The following is an 18,868-nucleotide window of genomic DNA, read 5'->3' on the forward strand; positions in this document are numbered from 1 at the left end:
TGTACATACGTTACCCGAGGACGTGTGTTGGGTCATTTCAAACAAACCAATACACTGGATCTTAGGGCTGACCTAATCCTATGGATGTTTGGTGGCTGTGGCTCTCCACCATGCCTTTGGGGCCAGGAGGGTCTCCACAAAGGGTCCCAGCTTCTCAATACCCTCCTCTGGTTCCTGAAGGCTACTGACCCTGCCCTGAGTCCCCCACCAGCTGAGAAACTGCTTCCTCCACACAAAGAAGACTCTGAGTGAGGAGGATGACTTGGCTTCTGAAAAATGCTGAAGTCTTGACCTCCTCCACAATTCCGAGGGCCAGCTGGGGCCAAGGAATGATGGAGCCAGGACCTCAGGGTAGGAAGGACTAGTATGGACTGCTGCTTGAGGAAGCTGGATTTGGAGACACAGGGCAGCCTGTCTCCCCAGGATGAGTGGTCCAGCCTCTGATGACCTCTTGGCTTCAAAACTTACTAACTCTGGCTGCCTGAATAACCTCCCTAAAGCTTAGAGATGCCAGGGATTACAAACTTCTTCTGGCTCTCCAGGCTCTGACCCTCACTTTTCCAGTGGGACTTCCCCCGTTACCTAGTGCACTCTGTGTAAATCCATCCAGTCATCCAGCTGTCTAGTCATCCACCCATATTAGTTATCTATTGATGCTTAACATAACAAATTATTTCACAACTCAGCATCTGAGACAACAATAAACATTTATTGTTTCACACAGTTTCTGTGGATCAGGTGTTTGGAAGCAGCCTCACTGGGTGGTTGTAACTCGGGGTCTCTCATGAGGTTGCAGTCAAGCTGTCAGCTGGGGCTGAGATCATCTAAGGCCAGACGGGGCTGGAGGAGCCGCTTCCAAGGTGACTCACTCACGTGGTTGGCAAGTTGGTGCCGGCCATTGGCAAGAAGCCTCAGTTCCTCGCCAGCTGGGTGTTTCCACAGGGCTGTTTGAGTATCCTAACAACATGGCAGCTGGCTTTCCCCATAGCAAGCAATCCAAGAAACAGCCAGGCAGAAGCCACAGTGTCTTTTGTGACCTAGTCTCTGAAATCACAAGTTATTACTTCTTCTACATTTGGCTGTTTACAGGGGAGTCTCTGAGTTCAGCCCACACTGAAGGGGGCTCCGGAGTGTTAAGAAATTTGGGGACATATTTTAAAATCATCACACCATCTATCCACTTAGCCAACAAAGATTTATTGGGCACCTGCTGTGTGCCTGGCCCTGTGAATAGCTCACAGTCCAGAACCTTGAGGAGTATAACATCTAGGTAGGAGTGCAAATTCAAATGTCCACAGGGCTCAGGAAGTAGTATGAATGAGTAAACTGAGCCAGGTGGGGACTCTGGTGAGCTGGATAGCGTGTGCCTAGATAAAGGCAGAGGCTGCTGCCCAGTTCTGGAGTGTCTGTGAAGCCTCCCAGCTTTTAGATGTTGACAATTAATTCCATTTTCATGGTTTTTCTTTTCTTTTTTTGTTTTTTTACCTTCTCTTTTCCTGATTTGGCCTATCCACTGGCAGTTTGCAAGCTCTGATGCAGCCACACCAAATTTCTCAATGTTCCCCGAAACATTGATTCATTCAATAAATATTTACATGCACTGGGCCCCTTTCACACGTTACAGAAATAACTTGCAATCACCCCCTGCACACGCTGTTTCTTTGGCTTGGAACGCCTTCTTATTTTTCTCCCCACGATGAACTTCTATTTCTCCTTCAAAACCTAGGTGTAAATGTCCCTTCCTCTGGGAAACCTCGTCTGACCCAATCTCTATGGGCTTTATTGGTTCCCTCCTCTAGGTTCCTACCATATTTGTGCCCACAGTTCCATCAATGCACCCCTGCCTCACTCACCAGAAGGTGGGCTCCTGGGGGTTGAATAAAAAGACAGGGTGGAGAAGATTGTCTCTGGCCACCTGGCAGGGCTTCCCAGGGGAGGCGGTCCTGGAAGGAGGAGCAGGACTTGCAGAACAGGGGTCCCCTGGTGGGGGAAAGAGGAGAGCAAAACCAGAGGCAGGAAAGCATGGGTGGGGCCTGAAGCTGGGAGGGTCCCAGCTCCTTCCTCCACAGAGCTCACCCAGCCACCAAGGTTCTTGGCTGCCTCCCCAGATGATGAGGGGCGAGGCCTGCAGGCCCCCACAGAGGAGCCCAAAGTAATCAGGGGAAGGGAGACTGCTGGAACAAGAAACCCAAGTCCTGAATGAGTCATCGATGGAGTCTGTCCTACAATAACAAGAAAGGGCTGGACTGGGAGGGAAAGAGAAACTCCAGAGGTGCAGGACTTCTCCAGAGGCTCCGGGATGTGCTGGGGGGAGCTGCACAGCCCTCTGTGCCCCCTGCCTCGGAGTCTGCAGCCCCAAGTCCCCCCAGAGCCCTGACTTTTGGCTTCCACCACCCTTGGAGCCCAACTTTTCTCCAGCCCCCCATGTCAGCCCCCTTGCTAGTGGGTCTCCCTGCAGCCCCTGCCCCTCCCATGGTCTCCTCCACCCAGCACTGGAGGAACTTTTTGAAGGGAGGTGAGGGCAAGAAAAACCTTATCTGATCACATTACTCCCTCCTGAATTCCTTCCCATGGGTTTTCATGACTGTAAGGAGAAAATTCAAACTCTCTGGTATACGGAGCCTTGCCCATGCCTCCCACCTCCTCTTGTGTCCCTGTCCCATCACTCTCTGGCTTTGTTCTGCCTCCAGCATGCTCTCCTGCTACAGGCCTTTTGCATGTGCTGCTCCCTCTGACTGTAATGCTTTTCTCTGACTTCTTTTTTTGCTTGTTTGTTTTGAGACAGAGTCTCGCTCTGTCACCAGGCTGGAGTGCAGGGGCGCGATCTCGGCTCACTGCAACCTCTGACTCTCTGGTTCAGGCGATTTTCCTGCCTCAGCTTCCCGAGTAGCTGGAATTACAGGCATGCGCCACCACACCCAGCTAATTTTTGTATTTTTAGTGGAGACAGGGTTTCATCATGTTGGCCAGGATGGTCTCTATCTCCTGACCTCGTGATCTACCTGCCTCAGCCTCCCAAAGTGCTGGAATTGCAGGCGTGAGCCACCGAGTTCCGCCTTCCCTGACTTCTTATGTTTTCTCTTTGAATCTCAGCTTAAACCCTCTGGGCCACCCTCCTGGACCTCCACTGGGTTCCATTGATTTGTGCTCTTTTTTCCCCTTTAAGACCTTACCACCATTTGTATGAGGTATTCATTATTAAGATCTGACTCTCTTCTAGACCGTGAGCTACATGAAGGCAGGGGCTGTCTGTCATATTCACCCTGATATGGCCAGCATCCAGCACGCTGTCTCTGGCACAGACTGGACACTCAATAAATGCATCTCGTGACCTCCATCCCTAGTGAGACGTGACATATGCATGTGTTGTTGCCTCACAGCAGACAGGGGCAAGAGGCAAAGCAGAGGTTATGGGTTCCATTTTACAGGTTAGAAAACTGAGGTTCTGAGAATTCAGGCAAACCCCCAAGATGTCTCAAGGAGTTAGTGGGCACGGAGGGACCTGAATTCCAAGGTCTCTGCTTATATATCACAGGCGTCTCCATCAGGAGGCCATTTTAGGGGCAGATGAAGTATAACAGATTGTTGTCCTGGCTGGACAGTGTGACAATGTGTCACGCCTCCCTACGTGAAGCTCCCTGGCATAAATCAGGACAGTTAAACAAGGTAAGTTTTCAGTCTTTTTTAGGAGCTCTAAGAGGTTTTCTTCCCATAGGTTATTTCCATCTCATCCTTCCCACGAAGACTGTGGGCACCCTAGGAAAGGGTGAGACAGTGTTTGAGGTCCCTAATGTACCCACAGGTCACTCCCCAAAGCCCGTCCTAGGACCTGATCAGGAAACATTTAAACATCAGATTTTCCCCCGTGAAAAGAGGAGGTCATTGAGAGAAGAAGCTGTCTTTTTTTGTCTTTTTCCTCCTCAGTGTTTCTGAAGTGGGTAATGATCACCAAAGGTTTTGTTGTTTACCTTGTGTTCCCATCACCCTCATTCTGTTTGTTTTGGAGAGCTTCTCCTCTCTCCATGCAGCCCTGGTAGAGCCATCATCATGTACTCCCACCCAAGGGTGGGCATAGAATCTATTCCAGCCAATCAGAATATCTTCATTACCTTGGTCACAGTGATTGGTTCAAGAATTGACACGTGACCCAAGCAAAGCCAATCAGAGTCTTCCCTGAGATTACTATTTTGATGATGTCTTTATATTAGGATTGCCAGCTTGAGACCTTATAGGCCTGGAGGTCAACTTCTCTAGTCATAAGGAAGAAGCTATTAGAATGATGACAGAGCTCCGGCACCACTTCCCTGTTATAAGGCGCTTAAAGTCCCTTTTTACTTTGAGATTGAATTGAGTTTCTGTCATTTGCAATCAAGAGTCCTTGACCAGGCACAGTGGCTCATGCCTGTCATCCCAGCACTTTGAGACCAAGGTGAGTGGATCACCTGAGGTCAGGAGTTCGAGACCAGCCTGGCCAACATGGTGAAACCCCATCTCTACTAAAAATACAAAAATTAGCTGGGCGTGGTGGTGGGCACCTGTAATCCCAGCTACTTGGGAGGCTGAGGCAGGAGAATCACTTGAACCTGGGAGGCAGAGGTTGCAGTGAGCCGAGACCGCACCATTGCACTCTAGCTTGGGCAACAAGAGCAAAAACTCTGTCTCAAAAATAAAAATAAGAGTCCTTGATGGGGAAGACCAATTTCATGCTGAGGGAGGTGCCCTGCAGCCTCCTGTCCTGGGTCATTCTTTGCCCCTAGCACTCACAATGATCTCTGTGCCGCCCCTATTCTCCCCATTAGAGAAGATGAGGATCACTCCTTTCCAGCCCAGTCTTCTGCAGCTTACTGCTAATGTCACCTGTGTCCTCTGAGAAAGAGAGGCCAAAGACAGCGTTAAGAATGCCAAGAGATGCCTGGGGGTAATGCCTGCAAAGGATAATGGGGAGAGGGAGCAGGAGAAAAAATGGGAGCCTTTGGACATTGATGCAGGTCTATGAAAGGAGAAGGGGAAGGAAGAAGGATTGGGTAGAAAGAGCTTCAGACTGTGGTGCATCTCTTAGACAGTCTTAGACAGCCCAACAGGGGACTCTGGCACAAAGATTATTCATAGAGAAATCCAGTATTAGGCAGAAATAATGAACCCTCATTCACAGTGTGCTTAGCTGCAAGCTGCCCAGGAAGCAGGTGGCCTCAGCTCAAAACCTGAAGCAGATCCTGAAGATATCTGCAGCTCACACAATCTATCTTGAAGGGAGATCTCAGTGGACTCTATGGTTGATACACTCTCTTAGTGCCTATACATTATCATAAGGGCCTACGGCAAAATGCAAACCCAAGACTTCTGTCTCTGGAGCCTTCTGCCTCTGGAGGCCGTTTCCTTACACATTGTGAACTTCAGATGGTGAATAAGCATCGTCTTCATGTCAATATATATTGATTGGTAGCAGCTGCCTGCACTTTCTGTTGAGGAGGACTCTGGGGCAGTTTCTAGGTTTAGCAGAAAGTTCCAATATGGATTAGTGATGTCTGTCATGGGTATGGGAGGGGTGAGTATATGCACACATGCCAAGTATTTAGCATCCTCATAGTAGGAGCAAATAAATTTTTAATAAACGATTGAATGAATGCATTCTGAATCCCGTGACATCCTGCTTAAATTAGGCAACTCCCTTCCCCCAAGTAAGCCTGTCCCCTGGTGAGGCGTCCTGGCACTTGGGCCTGGGAATCTCAAAACCACAGGCAGAACTTCCATTTGCTGAGAACCTGTTATATGCCAAGCACTGTGTTAAACGCTTTCAGTGCATTCTTTCACTGGATTCTTACAAGAGCCTTATGAAGACAGATTATATAATCATCATTTTATGCTGAGGAAACCGTGGCCCCATGCGGGGAGCTGCACAGTGAACCAGTAGCAGAGCCCATTTCCACAACCCTTCCCCATTTTCTCACTCCACCATATATGTAAGACCAGTGATGGATTTTGTTATTTCTCAAAATTTAGTGTAGCAATTGGCACATGATTCAGTTATTTGTTTGCCAGAGAGAGAAAGGGAGGAAGTGAATACTTGAAGTCCTTGGAAGATCCACTGGAAATTCCCAGAGAGATGAACCAAGTCCAGTCCAGCAGTTAAGCCTGTGTATTTGAAGGGTGAATTCACAACCCCTAGCCCCTAACATAACACTATTTTATTTTTATTTTTATTTTTGTGGGTACATAGTAGGTGTATATATTTACGGAGCACATCAGATGTTTTGATACAGGCATTCGATGTATAATAATCACATAATGAAAAATGGGGTATCCATCCCCTCAAGCATTTGTCCTTTGTGTTGCAAACAATCCAATTATACAGTTAGATATTTTTAAATGCAGTTAAATTATTATTTGCTATAGTTATCCTGTTGTGCTACCAAATACTAGGTCTTATTCATTCTTACTATTTTTTTTTTGTACGTATTAACCAACCCCACCCCACCCCCACCCCCAACCCCCCACCACTACCCTTCCTAGCCTCTGGTAAACATCCTTCTACTCTCTGTCTCCATTCATTCAATTGTTTTGATTTTTAGATCCCACACATAAGTGTAGCATGTGATGTTTGTCTTTCTGTGTCTGGCTTATTTCCCTTTGCATACTGACCCCCAGTTCCATCTATGTTGTTGCAAATAACAACATCTCATCCTTTTTTTATGGCTGAGCAGTACTCCATTGTGTGTAAGTACCACATTTTCTTTATCCACTCATCTGTTGATGGACACTTAGGCTGCTTCCAAACTTTGGCTATTGTGAAGAGTGCCGCAACAAACATGGGAGTGCAGATTATCTCTTCCATATACTGACTTCCTTTCTTTTGGGTATAGACCTAGTAGCGGGATTGCTGGGTCATATAGTAGATCTATATTTGGTTTTTTGAGGAACCTTCCAACTGTTCTCCATAGTAGTTGTACTACTTTACATTCCCACCAACAGTGTAAGAGGGTTCCTTTTTCTCCACATCCTTGCTGGCATTTGTTAATGCCTGTCTTTTGGATAAAAGCCATGCTCACTAGGGTGAGATGATACCTCATTGTAGTTTTGATTTGCATTTCTCTGATGATCAGTGATGTTGAGCACCTTTTCATATACCTGTTTGCCATTTGTATGCCATCTTCTTTTGAGAAATGTCTATTCAAATTTTTTTTGCATGTTTTAAAATCAAATTATTAGATTTTGTCCTTTATAGTTGTCTTAGCTTCTTGTATGTTCTGTCTGTTAATCCCTTGTCAGATGGATAGTTTGCAAATATTTTCTCCCATTCTGTGTGTTGTCTTTTCACTTTGTTGATTGTTTCCTTTGCTGTGCAAGAGCTTTTTAACTTGATGTGATCTCATTTGTCTACCTTTGCTTTGGCTGCCTGTGCTTGTTGGGTATTCCTCAAGAAATTTTTGCCCAGACCAAAGTCCTGGAGAGTTTCCCCAATGTTTTATTGTTGTGGTTTCACAGTTTAAAGTCTTAGATTCAAGTCTTTAATTCATTTTGATTTGATTTTTGTATATGGCAAGAGATAGGAGTCTAGTTTCATTCTTCTGCATATGGATATCCAGTTTTCCCAGCACCATTTATTGGACTATCTTTTCCCCCATGTATGTTCTTGGCACCTTTGTCAAAAATGAGTTCATTGTAGGTAAGCAGAATTCTTTCTGGGTTCTCTATTCTGTTCCATTGTTCTATGTATTTGTTTTTATGTCAGTAACATGCTGTTTTAGTTACTATAGCTCTGAAGTATAATTTGAAGTATAATTTGAAGTCAGCTAATGTGATTACTCCACTCTTCTTTTGGTTTAGAATAGTTTTGACTATTCTGGGTCTTTTGTGGTTCCACATAAATTTTAGGATTGTTTTTTCTATTCCCGTGAAGAATGTCAATGGTATTTTGATAGGGATTGCATTGAATCTGTATATTGCTTTGGGAGTATCTTTCCATTGTTTGGTGTCCTCTTCAATTTCTTTCATTTTATATTTTGTAGTTTTAATTATAGAGATCTTGTATGACTTTGGTTAAATTAGTTCCTAGGTATTTAATTTTATTTTTAGCTATTTTAAATGGGATTACTTTTTAAATTTCTTTTTCAGATTGTTCACTGTTGGCATATAGAAATGCTGCTGATTTTCATATGTTGATTTTGTATCCTGCAATCTTATTGAATTTGTTTATCAGTTCTAGTAGTTTTGTGGTGGAGTCTTTAGGCTTTCTCAAATATAAGATTATGTCATCTGCAAACAAGTATATTTTGACTTCTACCTTTCCAATTTGGATGCCCTTTATTTCTTCCTGTTGCCTGATTGTTCTATCTAGGACTTCCAGTCCTATGTTGAAAAACAGTGACGAAAGTGGTCATCCTTGTTGTGTTCCAGATCTTAGAGGAAAGGCTTTCAGTTTTTCCCCATTCTGTATGATACTAGCTATGGGTCTGTCATATACGGCTTTTATTATGTTGAGGTATTTTCCTTCTATACCTGGTTTTTTGAGGGTTTTTAATCATGAACGGAAGTTGACTTTTATCACATGCATTTTCAGTATCAATTGAAATGACCCTATGGTTTTTGTCCTTCATTCTGTTGATATGATGTATTACATCAACAAAATGGATTGATTTGCATATGTTGAACCATCCTTGCATCACAGAGATAAATCCCACTTAGTCATGATGAATGATCTTTTTAATGTATTGCTGATTTCAGTTTGCTAGTATTTTGTTGAGAATTTTTGCATCTATATTCATAAGAGATATTGGCCTGTAGTTTTCTTTTTTAGATATGTCTTTGTCTGGTTTTGGTAATACTGGCCTCATAGAATGAGTTCGGAAGTATTCCCTCCTCCCTATTTTTTGGAATAACAGCACTATCTTATAAGATGCATGTTAATTCTATGTACCAGACACAGTGCAAAGCACTTTACAGTCATTAACTTATTCTCCACCACAGTCCAATGAGGAAGTATGATTCTCTCTCTTTTACAAAAGATGAATCTGAAGCTCAGAAAAGTGAACCTCCCTGAGGTAATACACAGTATGACTACAAACCATAGGGGTGTGTGTGTGTGCGCACATTGTTGGTTGCATATGGAATTGCTATACCACGTCAGTAGAGAAAAGTTTTGGAAGAACATGCCTGTGAACAAGGATATAAAGTATGTTGAGAGGCCCAAGGGGTAGACTGTAATTGCACCTTTGTTGTTGTTGTTGTTGTTGTTTTGAGACAGAGTCTCACTCTGTCACCCAGGCTGGAGTGTAGTGTTGTGAATCTCAGCTCACTGCAACCTCCACCTCCCAAGTTCAAGTGAATCTCCTGCCTCAACTTCCCAGTAGCTGGGATTACAAGTGTGTGCCATCATGCCTGGTTAATTTTTTGTATTTTTAGTAGAGACAAGGTTTTGCCTTGTTGCCCAGGCTAGTCTCAAACTCCTGAGCTCAGGCAATCTGCCCGCCTCGGCCTCCCAAAGTGCTGGGATTACAGGCATGAGCCACTGTGCCCAGTCTATAATTGTACTTGTTTATGGACAATTTCATATTCATTTCTTCTCCTTTTTATGCAATTTAATTTCCTTTTGGGTGACCAACTATTCCTGATATGTGCAGGTGCAGTCTTAGTGAGGCCCTGGGCACATGACCCAGTTAGAATTTCTCTATAAAGGCTTTATTTTATTTGTTTGTTTTTTAGAGACGGGGTCTCACTCTGTCTCCCAGGTTGGAGTGCAATGGTGAATCATAGCTCATTGCAGCCTCGAACTCCTGGGCTCAAGTGATCCTCCCACCTTGGTCTCCTAAGTAACTCGGATTACAGGAGCGTGCCACCATGCCTGGCTCTTTTAAGGTTCTGAGTCCATCAGTGAGGAACACAAGGGCAGAGAGAATGGTTGGGATTTATTCAGGTAGCGTAGCAAAGAGGTTAATAACATAACTTACGGAATTGGATAGCTGTGTCCAATTCAGAAATCCACAGTTTACTAGCTGTCTGACATTGGGCAGGCTACATACCCTCTTGGTGCCTCAGTTTTTCATCTGTAAAGTGAGGACAACAATAGAATCTTCTTCATAACTGTTATATACTTAGAAAAGCATCTGACACATATAAAGTTCTACTTTGGTGTGTTTGTTTGTCTTAATGTAATTCCATGTGTTCAAACATTTCCAACTCTTTCCTGATAACGAGACCCCTGGAGCATCCTACTTACTCCAGTGCTTTCCAGAGGATAGACCCCAGCCTCCTCATTGATTCTCTGAGTGCCAATCCATTCTTTTCTGCTTAATTAACTCAGAACCCGTTTCTGTTGCCTGCAACCCCAGAATGCTGGCTGGCATATCAATTCTGTCTCATGGCAACCTGGGACTCTAAAACCTTCAAGCTGTGATCTCCCAACTCTCAGTGGAATTCAGTACTGGACATCAAGTCTATTCTCTCCCTAATTCACACCTGGAGTCATGATACTAAAACTATCTAGACCGTCTCCTGTAGAGAGGGTTTACTTGATTGCTGGGTTGTGTAGCGTAATGGAACTATCGCGGGGGGATTAGTAGTCCCAAATTAGTGATGAGCAAGTGAAGGTCAGGGATGTGAAGAAACTTATCAGAAGTTGGGGTAGGATGGCTCCTAGGTCAGGTTTTGTCTGCTAAAAGACTGATTAACCTGTGTGGGGAGGGAGATTGGCTGTGGGTAAGGCTTGGGTCTGAACTCTAACCCTTACAACTACACTCGTCTTTTTCAGTTCTTCACTTACTCCCCAGTTCCTTTAAGCTGAATATTGCCTCAGAGCTTTTGCACATGCTGTTCTCTCTGCTTAGAACTTGGTTTCTCGGCATCTCCCCGTCTCCACTCTTCTAATTCCTCCCTTTTCAGATCTAGGCTTTTCCCCCTTTCAGATCTAGGCTTTCAGACCTAGGCTTCCTAGACCACCAGCTATAAGTTGATCCCTCTACAGTTCCCAATGTCAACATTTGTTTGCTTCCTTCTTAGCAGTTACTACAGTTATTATTTTTTTATTTTTCCTGTTTATCTGTTCCTTGCCTGTCTCCCCCACTAGACTGTACATTACTTGAGGGCAGGGACTCTCAAGTAATGTATAGTCTAGTGGGGGAGACAGGCTGACTCAGTGCACAGAGTTTGATAAATAAATGGACAAATCCCCGAGTCATCTCACCAGGAATAACTTTGGTCACTATTTTAGTCTGGGCTGCTGTAACAACATACCTTAGACTGAGGGGCTTATACACAACAAAAATTCTCTTCTCACAGTTCTGGAGGCTGGGAAGCCCTAGATCAAGGCACAGGCAAGTTGGGTGTTTGCTAAGAGCCTTCTTTCTGGACCTTATGTTTCTGGGCCTATCTGGCTCATAGACAGTCCCTTCTCGCTGTGTCCTCACATGGTGGAAGGAGAAAGGCAGCTAGCTCTCTGGGGCCTCTTGGGCACTAGGCTGGGCACGGTGGCTCACGCCTGTAATCCCAGCACTTTGGAAGGGTGAGACAGGCAGATCACCTGAGGTCAGGAGTTTGAGACCAGCCTGGCCAACATGGCGAAATCCTGTCTCTACTAAAAATACAAAAATTGGCCAGGTGTGGTGGCTAGTGCCTAAAATCCCAGCTGCTCAGGAGACTGAGGCAGGAGAATTGCTTGAACCTGGGAGGTAGAGGTTGCAGTGAGCTGAGATCATGCCATTGCACTTCAGCCTGGGTGGGCAACAGAGTGAGACTCCATCTCAAATATATATATGTGTGTGTGTATATGTATATGTGTATATATATGTGTGTATATATATGTGTGTGTGTATATGCCTATATATTAGTCCCTATATATATACATACATATATGTGTGTGTGTGTGTATGTGTGTGTGTGTGTGTATATATATATAGAGAGAGAGAGGCACTAATCCCATTCGTGAGGGCTCTGTCCTCATGACCCAATCACTTCCCAAAGGCCCCACCTCCTAACACCATCATACTGAGGATTAGGTTTGGGCCTATGAATTTGGGAGGGGACACACACATACAGACCCTAGCAGTCATCTAGTTTCTTAGTGTCACTCCAAAGCTGAGGTTCAGGAGGAAATACCGACTTGACCAAGGTCATTATCTGAGAGTCAAGAACAGAACTCGCACGCAGCCGTCATCACCTCAAAGCCTTGAATTAGGCGGTCATGATCGGGCCTAATGTGGGAGAATTCAAGGGCGCTGGGACAGATGCTTACTCCTCATCACCAAATCTAAGCAGCAGGCACTATTATCATCATCATCATCATCCTATCCCATTTTACAGATGAAGAAATCGAAGCTGAAGAGAGTCTGTGACTTGCTGGGAAGTGGATGAGGAGGAGACTCGAACTCGGGCCTGCCAGCGAGGTCCGCGGGTGCTTAACCCGGCTGCTGCGGCTCGAGGCCTCGCTCTGCCCCTCTGTACAATGGGGCCGCTTGGGCCGGGCACGCCGTGGGAAGGGCGAGGAGCGAGGGGGAAAGCTAGGCGGGGCGGGCTGGGGTTCCTAGGGTTCCAGCTGGCGGCCGAGGGGGTGGGCGGAGAGAAGGGGGCGGTGGGGGCGGGGCGCGCGGGCTGGGGGCGAGGGCCAGGCACAAAGGGGCCGCTGTCGCGCCGCGCCCCGCCCCGCCCCGCCTCTGCTGCCGCCCCCGGTCCGGTGGCCCGACCCGCGCCGCCCATGGCTCTCTTGTGTCTCTCGCCGTCTTCAGCCTCAGTCCTTCTCTGTCTCTCTCTCTCTGTTTCTCTCCCTGTCCCCCTCGGCCGCTCCTCCGAGATGACGCCAGGGTCGGTGCCCCGGGCCTGCCCTCTCCCCTGGCTCCAGGGCTAGGCGGGACCGAGGGCTGCCCCAGACAGACTGACCCGCGGACCCACAGACCCCGCGCCCAGGAGAGGAGCCGCGCCGTCCGCCGCTGGCAGCCCGTCACCATGGTAACGCGCCAAGGCCTGGACCACCTCGCTCTGCCCCCTTTCAGCGGGCACAGCCCTCCCCATTCCCTACAGAACAACCCCGGGTGGCCCCGGCCTTTTACGCTGAGACGACCCTCAGTGCCTCGGCAGGGCTGTGCTTACCTGCTTCCACCCCAGCAGGGGTTCAGGGGCAGGAGCCCATCTCTGGCAGCGTCCTCTCCCGGCTTCTCCATGTGTGTGCATGGATGGAGTAAGATTGGACTTGTAAACTTTAATATTCCCCAACCCCTAGACCTGAGCCTGAATCTGAGCCCTCAGGCTGAGGACTGAAACGGGGTGGTTTTGCATATTAGTTGTGGAACTGACTGTGATAATGCACATTGTCCCGGCAGGGAGTTTGGATGGGGGAGAGTGGTGGTGGGGGTTAAAGTCCCCTCCCAGGCCAGCCAGGCAGTGCAGAGCGAGGAGGGTTAAGGGTCCAGAGTGAAAAGGAGAGAACCGCTTACCAAAACTTGGGAGGCTTTGGCTGTTTTAGACTCAGCTATGGAAAGTCAGATAGACACAGGGTGCTTCCATGGGAATTGGCTGGGGAGAGGGAAGAGGAAGGGACTTTTGGGGCTGGAACCTTGAAAAAAGTTGGGACATTCTGGAAGAATTTGTGTGTGTGTGTGTGTGTGTGTGTGTGTGTGTGTGTGTGTGTGTGTGTGCGCGCGCGCGCGCGCGCGCGCGCGGTGGCGGGGATGCGTTTGTGCCAGTATCTGGCAACAGAGAATGAAAGAAAAGTCTGTTTTCAGAGGATTTCAGTCCAGCTCCAGACAGATACAAAAGCCTCAGGCAGATTCACAGGGGCTGTAAGGATTTGAAAAAAGCTGTGAAGACAGGCCAAGGCTTTAACCCCGTGACTGTGACCAACCATGTTGAATTTGTATGGGTTTTCACTCACAGAAATACATCTCCACAAGCAGAAGAATTCCATATAGAGGTGTTCATACTCTCTCTCACACACACACACAAACGCATGCACGCACATACACATACACATGCACGCACACGTACACATGCACGCACAGAGCACACCTGAATGCTCCCACTGACTCACACGGCTGAACACATGTTCACGCCTTCTCATACACCCATGCCTTCTGCACCTGCTCCCCCATACTGCTAAACTATGGACATACACTGGCATACACACCACAGACATATTGCGAAACCAGGCACCTACATCCATGCACTGGCGGGACAGGTGTACACACACATGGCTCTTGGAGCTGTTTGAAAATACTCTCATAAGCCAATGGTTATGCATCTCTCCCTACTGGCAAGGCCCCATGCTAGGTGATTTACATTCAGGAGTCGGTGACTCGTACCAACTCTAAGATTAGACCTGCTGCTATCTCCAACAGATGGGGACCTCAGGCTCTGGGAACTTAAGTAGCTGCCCAAGGTCACTCCAACTAGAAAGTGCAAGTTAGGACAGTCTGAATTCTGAGCCTGCAGTCAGCGGTCACGGTCACTCCAGGGCCACAGCCTGCACCTGGTGTTTGCCAAGCCTCTCCTGGCTTCACACCTAACCTAGTTATTAGAAATCCCTCACTGAACCCCAGATCCTCAGATCAAGGGTCAGGCACTGGTCTCTCCCGTGTCAAAGGGTGAGCAACTCTTTCCAGATTGGGAACAATGTGCAGATTTCCTTCCCCTGCCTGTCTTTAAATAATAAAGGTTGTTGCCAGCCTACCTCCCTGGCCTCGCTTCTGTGCTCCAGCGGCTCCAGCCTTGCTTCAGAGCCTCTTATGGTTCATGCTCCCTGCTGCCCCAGGGCCTTTGTACATGCTGTTCCTGCTTGGAGGAATACCTTCACCTAATGAATTCTTATTCACCCTGTAAATCTTCACCCAAATGTCACCTTTTCAGGAAAGCCTTCCCTGATTTCTCTGACTCTTACTCTAGCATGTCATGTATCTTTCCTTTATGATAACCCATCATAGCTGTAATTTTTGTGGGGCATTTGATTAACAGCTGTCTAGTGTTTGGGGGCACCCCCATTGCAGATAATCTTATGGCACAGGGGCTTAGGGTTGATCCTGTCCCATGGTTTCCAAAGTTTAGTATCACTGAAACAACTTTTACACATCCACTTACTGGATAAAATATATAAGAAAATAATAAAATCTACTAATTATTATTTGCTCAATATTTTTCTTTAAATCAACTTACTTTGTACACTGAAAAATATATCTAAATAGAAAATTTTATATCACAACCATGAAAAAATCAGTATCCATTGTCATAAATAGGAGGTAACTAAGCCAGGTGTGGTGGCTCACACCTGTAATCCCAGCACTTTGGAAGGCCAAGGTGGGTGGATCACCTCAGGTCAGGAGTTCAAGACCAGCCTGGCCAACATGATGAAACCCCGTCTCTACTGAAAACACAAAAATTAGCCGGGAATGGTGGCAGGCACCTGTAATCCCAGCTACTCAGGAGGCTGAGGCGGGAGAATCGCTTGAACCCGGGAGGCAGAGGTTGCAGTGCGTTGAGATCGTGCCATTGCACTCCAGCCTGCTTCTTGCCTTGGGGGCTGGCAGTCCATGGAGAAGGCAAGGTTCATCCACAGATAATTCTAGGCTGTGTCTGATGGGTGGTGGGGGTCCATCCCTCAAGCACATGTGTCCTGAAAAGCAAAGAGAAGAGAGGCAAGTCTGGAAGGGCTCTGAAGGGTGGGCAGGAGGTTGCCCAGTCCAGGGAGCGGGCAGTGGAAGCAGAGACACAGAGATGTGTGTCCAGGCAGCACTTTTCAAGGTGGGGCATCCACCAAAGGTCCCAGGAAGGGAGATTTTAGATGGCGCTTAGACGAACATTTTTTAGTTTACAGCTTTTCATCTTAATGACTATTAGGAAGTAATTTAAACAGCACAAACACATAATAATAAATATAAATAATTTTTTTTTGAGACAGGGTCTCGCTCCATCACCTGGGCTGGATGGAGTACAGTGGTATGATCATAGCTCACTGCAGCCTCTATCTCCCAGGCTCAAGTAATCCTCCCACCTCAGCCTCCCAAGCAGCTAGGACTACAGGTGTGTGCCACCATGCTCAGCTAACTTTTAATTTTTTGTAGAGATAGGGCCTCCCTGTGTTGCCTAGGCTGGTCTTGAACTCCTGGGCTCAAGCGAGTCTCCTGCCTTGGCCTCCCAAAAGTGCTGGGATTATAGGCGTGAGTCACCACACCCAGTCAAAAACTAAATTTAAGTTGAAAAAGAATTGACAAAAAGTCAAACGTTAAGTAAATAATAATTAATAAAAATATTAAGCCATTAACAAATTAGAATATGTGAACATGGCAGAAAGAACCTCATGAACGGGGCCCATGATGATTGGAAAGCCCTGGGCTACAGCATAACGTATGTTTAGAAGAAGTAGGGAAGGTAGGCTGGGAACTGACTGACAGGCCACAGCACCAGGCCAGTGAGTTGCTAAGGCAATAGGGAGCCACCCGAGGTTGTTGAGCAGTGGAGGGTCACAGTTGGATCTCTGTGTTAGGAAGCCCACTGTGATGGCTAAGAGGAGCCTGGCGTGGTAGCAGGGAGCCCGGGGAAAGAGACAGGACAGCTGGTGGTTATGTGCCCAGGGTCATACCCCAGCTCTACCATTTACTAGCCGTAGAGCCTTGAGCTCAGTTTCTTAACTTGTAAAATGGGAATAAAAATACCCAGCCCATAGAATTATTGAGATAAAATAGTTAATGGAAAATGCTTAGCGCGGGCCTAACACACAAGACAGCAGGAAGCAGCTCTGGTTACAATTGTGATCATGCTGTGATTTGGGTGGGAGATGGTGAGGCCAGGGCAGAGGGAAAGGGGAGAGGGAGAGAAAGGAACAAATACAAAACTAAGGCTCAGTGAGGGGAAGGGGGTCGAGGTCACGCCGATGATACAGACAGAGCTGGACTTGAACGTGGGTCTTCTGACACCCACTCGCTTCTCAGTTCACGGCATCAGGGCTGTTTTTCCAGTTTCTGAAAGTTTTTTTCTACGAGCCAATACTCACTCATACCTCCACCCACACAAAAATAAAAAGAACTTTACGCAGAAGTTTTAGTTGGAAGTGAGCAAGAACTTCCTGGCAGCCAGAGCCACAGAATGCTGGTTCTAGAATCCCCAGCCTGGAGAAGTTCAGGAGGAGTGTCCCAGGTCACTGAGACTGGAAGCTACAACCTGACACCCGCTGGACCGTGTCTGGCTCACAAATGTGTTTGGCTTGGCCAACTTTTTCAAAATTGGGAGGTTTTACTGAAAAATCAGTAGATCAGGTGGTGCTGGGCCGAAGCAACACTCAGCTCATGCGGATGAGAAGGGGTGTGTGCCCCAAGCCCCTCTATTCCCTATTGCTTCTCTGGTGCTGAGGCTGACTATCTCCAAAGGGTGGAAGTGAGGGCTTTCTCACATTCAGCCAATGTCTGTCTTCATGTTACCTGTCAGGCCCCTGGAAGCATTTATTTATACCTGTGGCTGTTGGTTTAGACTGACTCTCCCTAGGCCTGAGGCAGGAAGATGAATGAGACAGACTTTTTTTTTTTTTGGGGGACGGATCTCACTCTGTCGCCCAGGCTAGAGTGCAGTGGCCCAGATCTCTGCTCACTGCAGCTTCTGCCTCCCAGTTTCAAGCAATTCTCCTGCCTCAGCCTTCTGAGTAGCTGTGATTATCGGCACCCGCCACCACACCCAGCTAGTTTTTGTATTTTTAGTAGAGACGGGGTTTCACTACGTTGGCCAGGCTGGTCTTGAACTCCTGACCTCAGGTGATCTGCCTGCCTCAGCCTCCCAAAGTGCTGGGATGACAGGCGTGAGCCACCATGCCTAGCCAAGACAGATCTTTTTAAACCTTCTCACCAACTGAGGATTAACTGATCCCATTTAGAAACCACATCCCAGCTCCAAACCTTCCTGAACTCGAATATACTTTTTTTTTTTTTTTTTTGGAGTTGGGAACTCGCTCTGCCCAGGCTGGAGTGCAGTGGTGTGGTCATAGTTTACTACAGTCTCCACCTCCTGGGTTCAAGTGATTCTCCTGTCTCAGTGCCTCAAGTAATTGGGACTACCATGAGCTACCATGCCTGGCTAAGTTTTTCTATTTTTTGTAGAGCCACTGCACCTGGCCCCTGATTATACTTTGAATTCTAGAATGCCCCTACTGGAAGGGCCCTTGGAGATAGATATGCCCAGTGCCTCCCTTTTGTAGATGGGGAAGGGTCACCCAGCGAGTCAGGGACAGAATCTCACCTTCCCTAGGCATTTTTTTCCCCCCAAGGAACAGGGCAGAGGTTGAAGGTAGTCCTAGGACTCTGTCCATTTTAGCTTTTATCAGTCCTCTCTTCCCAAGTAAGGAGGCAGCAGATGCTAAGTGATACTAAAATCTTTGCCTGTTTCAGTAAATGGATAAATCTGTACCTTTAAGAAAAGCTCAGTCCAGCTGGGCGCGGTGGCTCATGCCTGTAATCCCAGCACTTTGGGAGGCCAAGGTGGGTGGATCACCTGAGGTCAGGAGTTTGAGACCAGCCTGGCCAACATGATGAAACCCTGTCTCTACTAAAAATACAAAAAATTAGCTGGGTGTGTTGGCAGGTGCCCATAAGCCCAGCTACCTGGGAGGCTGAGGCAGGAGAATCGCTTAAACCCAGGAGGCGGAGGTTGCAGTGAGTAGAGATTGCACCATTGCACTCCAGCCTGGGCAGTAAGAGCAAAACTCTGTCTTGAAAAAGAAAAGAAAGGCTTAGTCCACATCTCAGAAGGTCCAGCTAACAACATCTGGTGAGAGCATTTACAAAGGGAACCAGCCTTAAAAACACATACACTCACACTTTTATTTTTTCCTCTCCTGATTATAAAAGCTATACAAGCTGGTTACGAAATGTTTGGAAAATCCAGCAAACTATGAAGAAAATTAAAAGGCTGC

The 18,868-nt window shown here is 47.0% G+C and overlaps 1 protein-coding gene across 1 annotated transcript in view; it reads left to right on the plus strand.

The window, feature by feature from the left end:
* Positions 1 to 12,662: 12,662 nt before the first annotated feature.
* KIAA1755 (KIAA1755 ortholog) overlaps positions 12,663 to 18,868 on the plus strand; it is a 48,287-nt gene continuing 42,081 nt past the window's right edge. Inside the window, exon 1 of the mRNA XM_050807011.1 lies at positions 12,663 to 12,933. Within this exon, the coding sequence (XP_050662968.1) occupies positions 12,931 to 12,933 (3 nt within the window). The 5' untranslated portion in view covers positions 12,663 to 12,930. The remainder of the gene's footprint in view (positions 12,934 to 18,868) is intronic.

This window comes from Macaca thibetana, chromosome 10 (genome assembly GCF_024542745.1).
Source record: "Macaca thibetana thibetana isolate TM-01 chromosome 10, ASM2454274v1, whole genome shotgun sequence".
NCBI lineage: Eukaryota > Metazoa > Chordata > Mammalia > Primates > Cercopithecidae > Macaca > Macaca thibetana.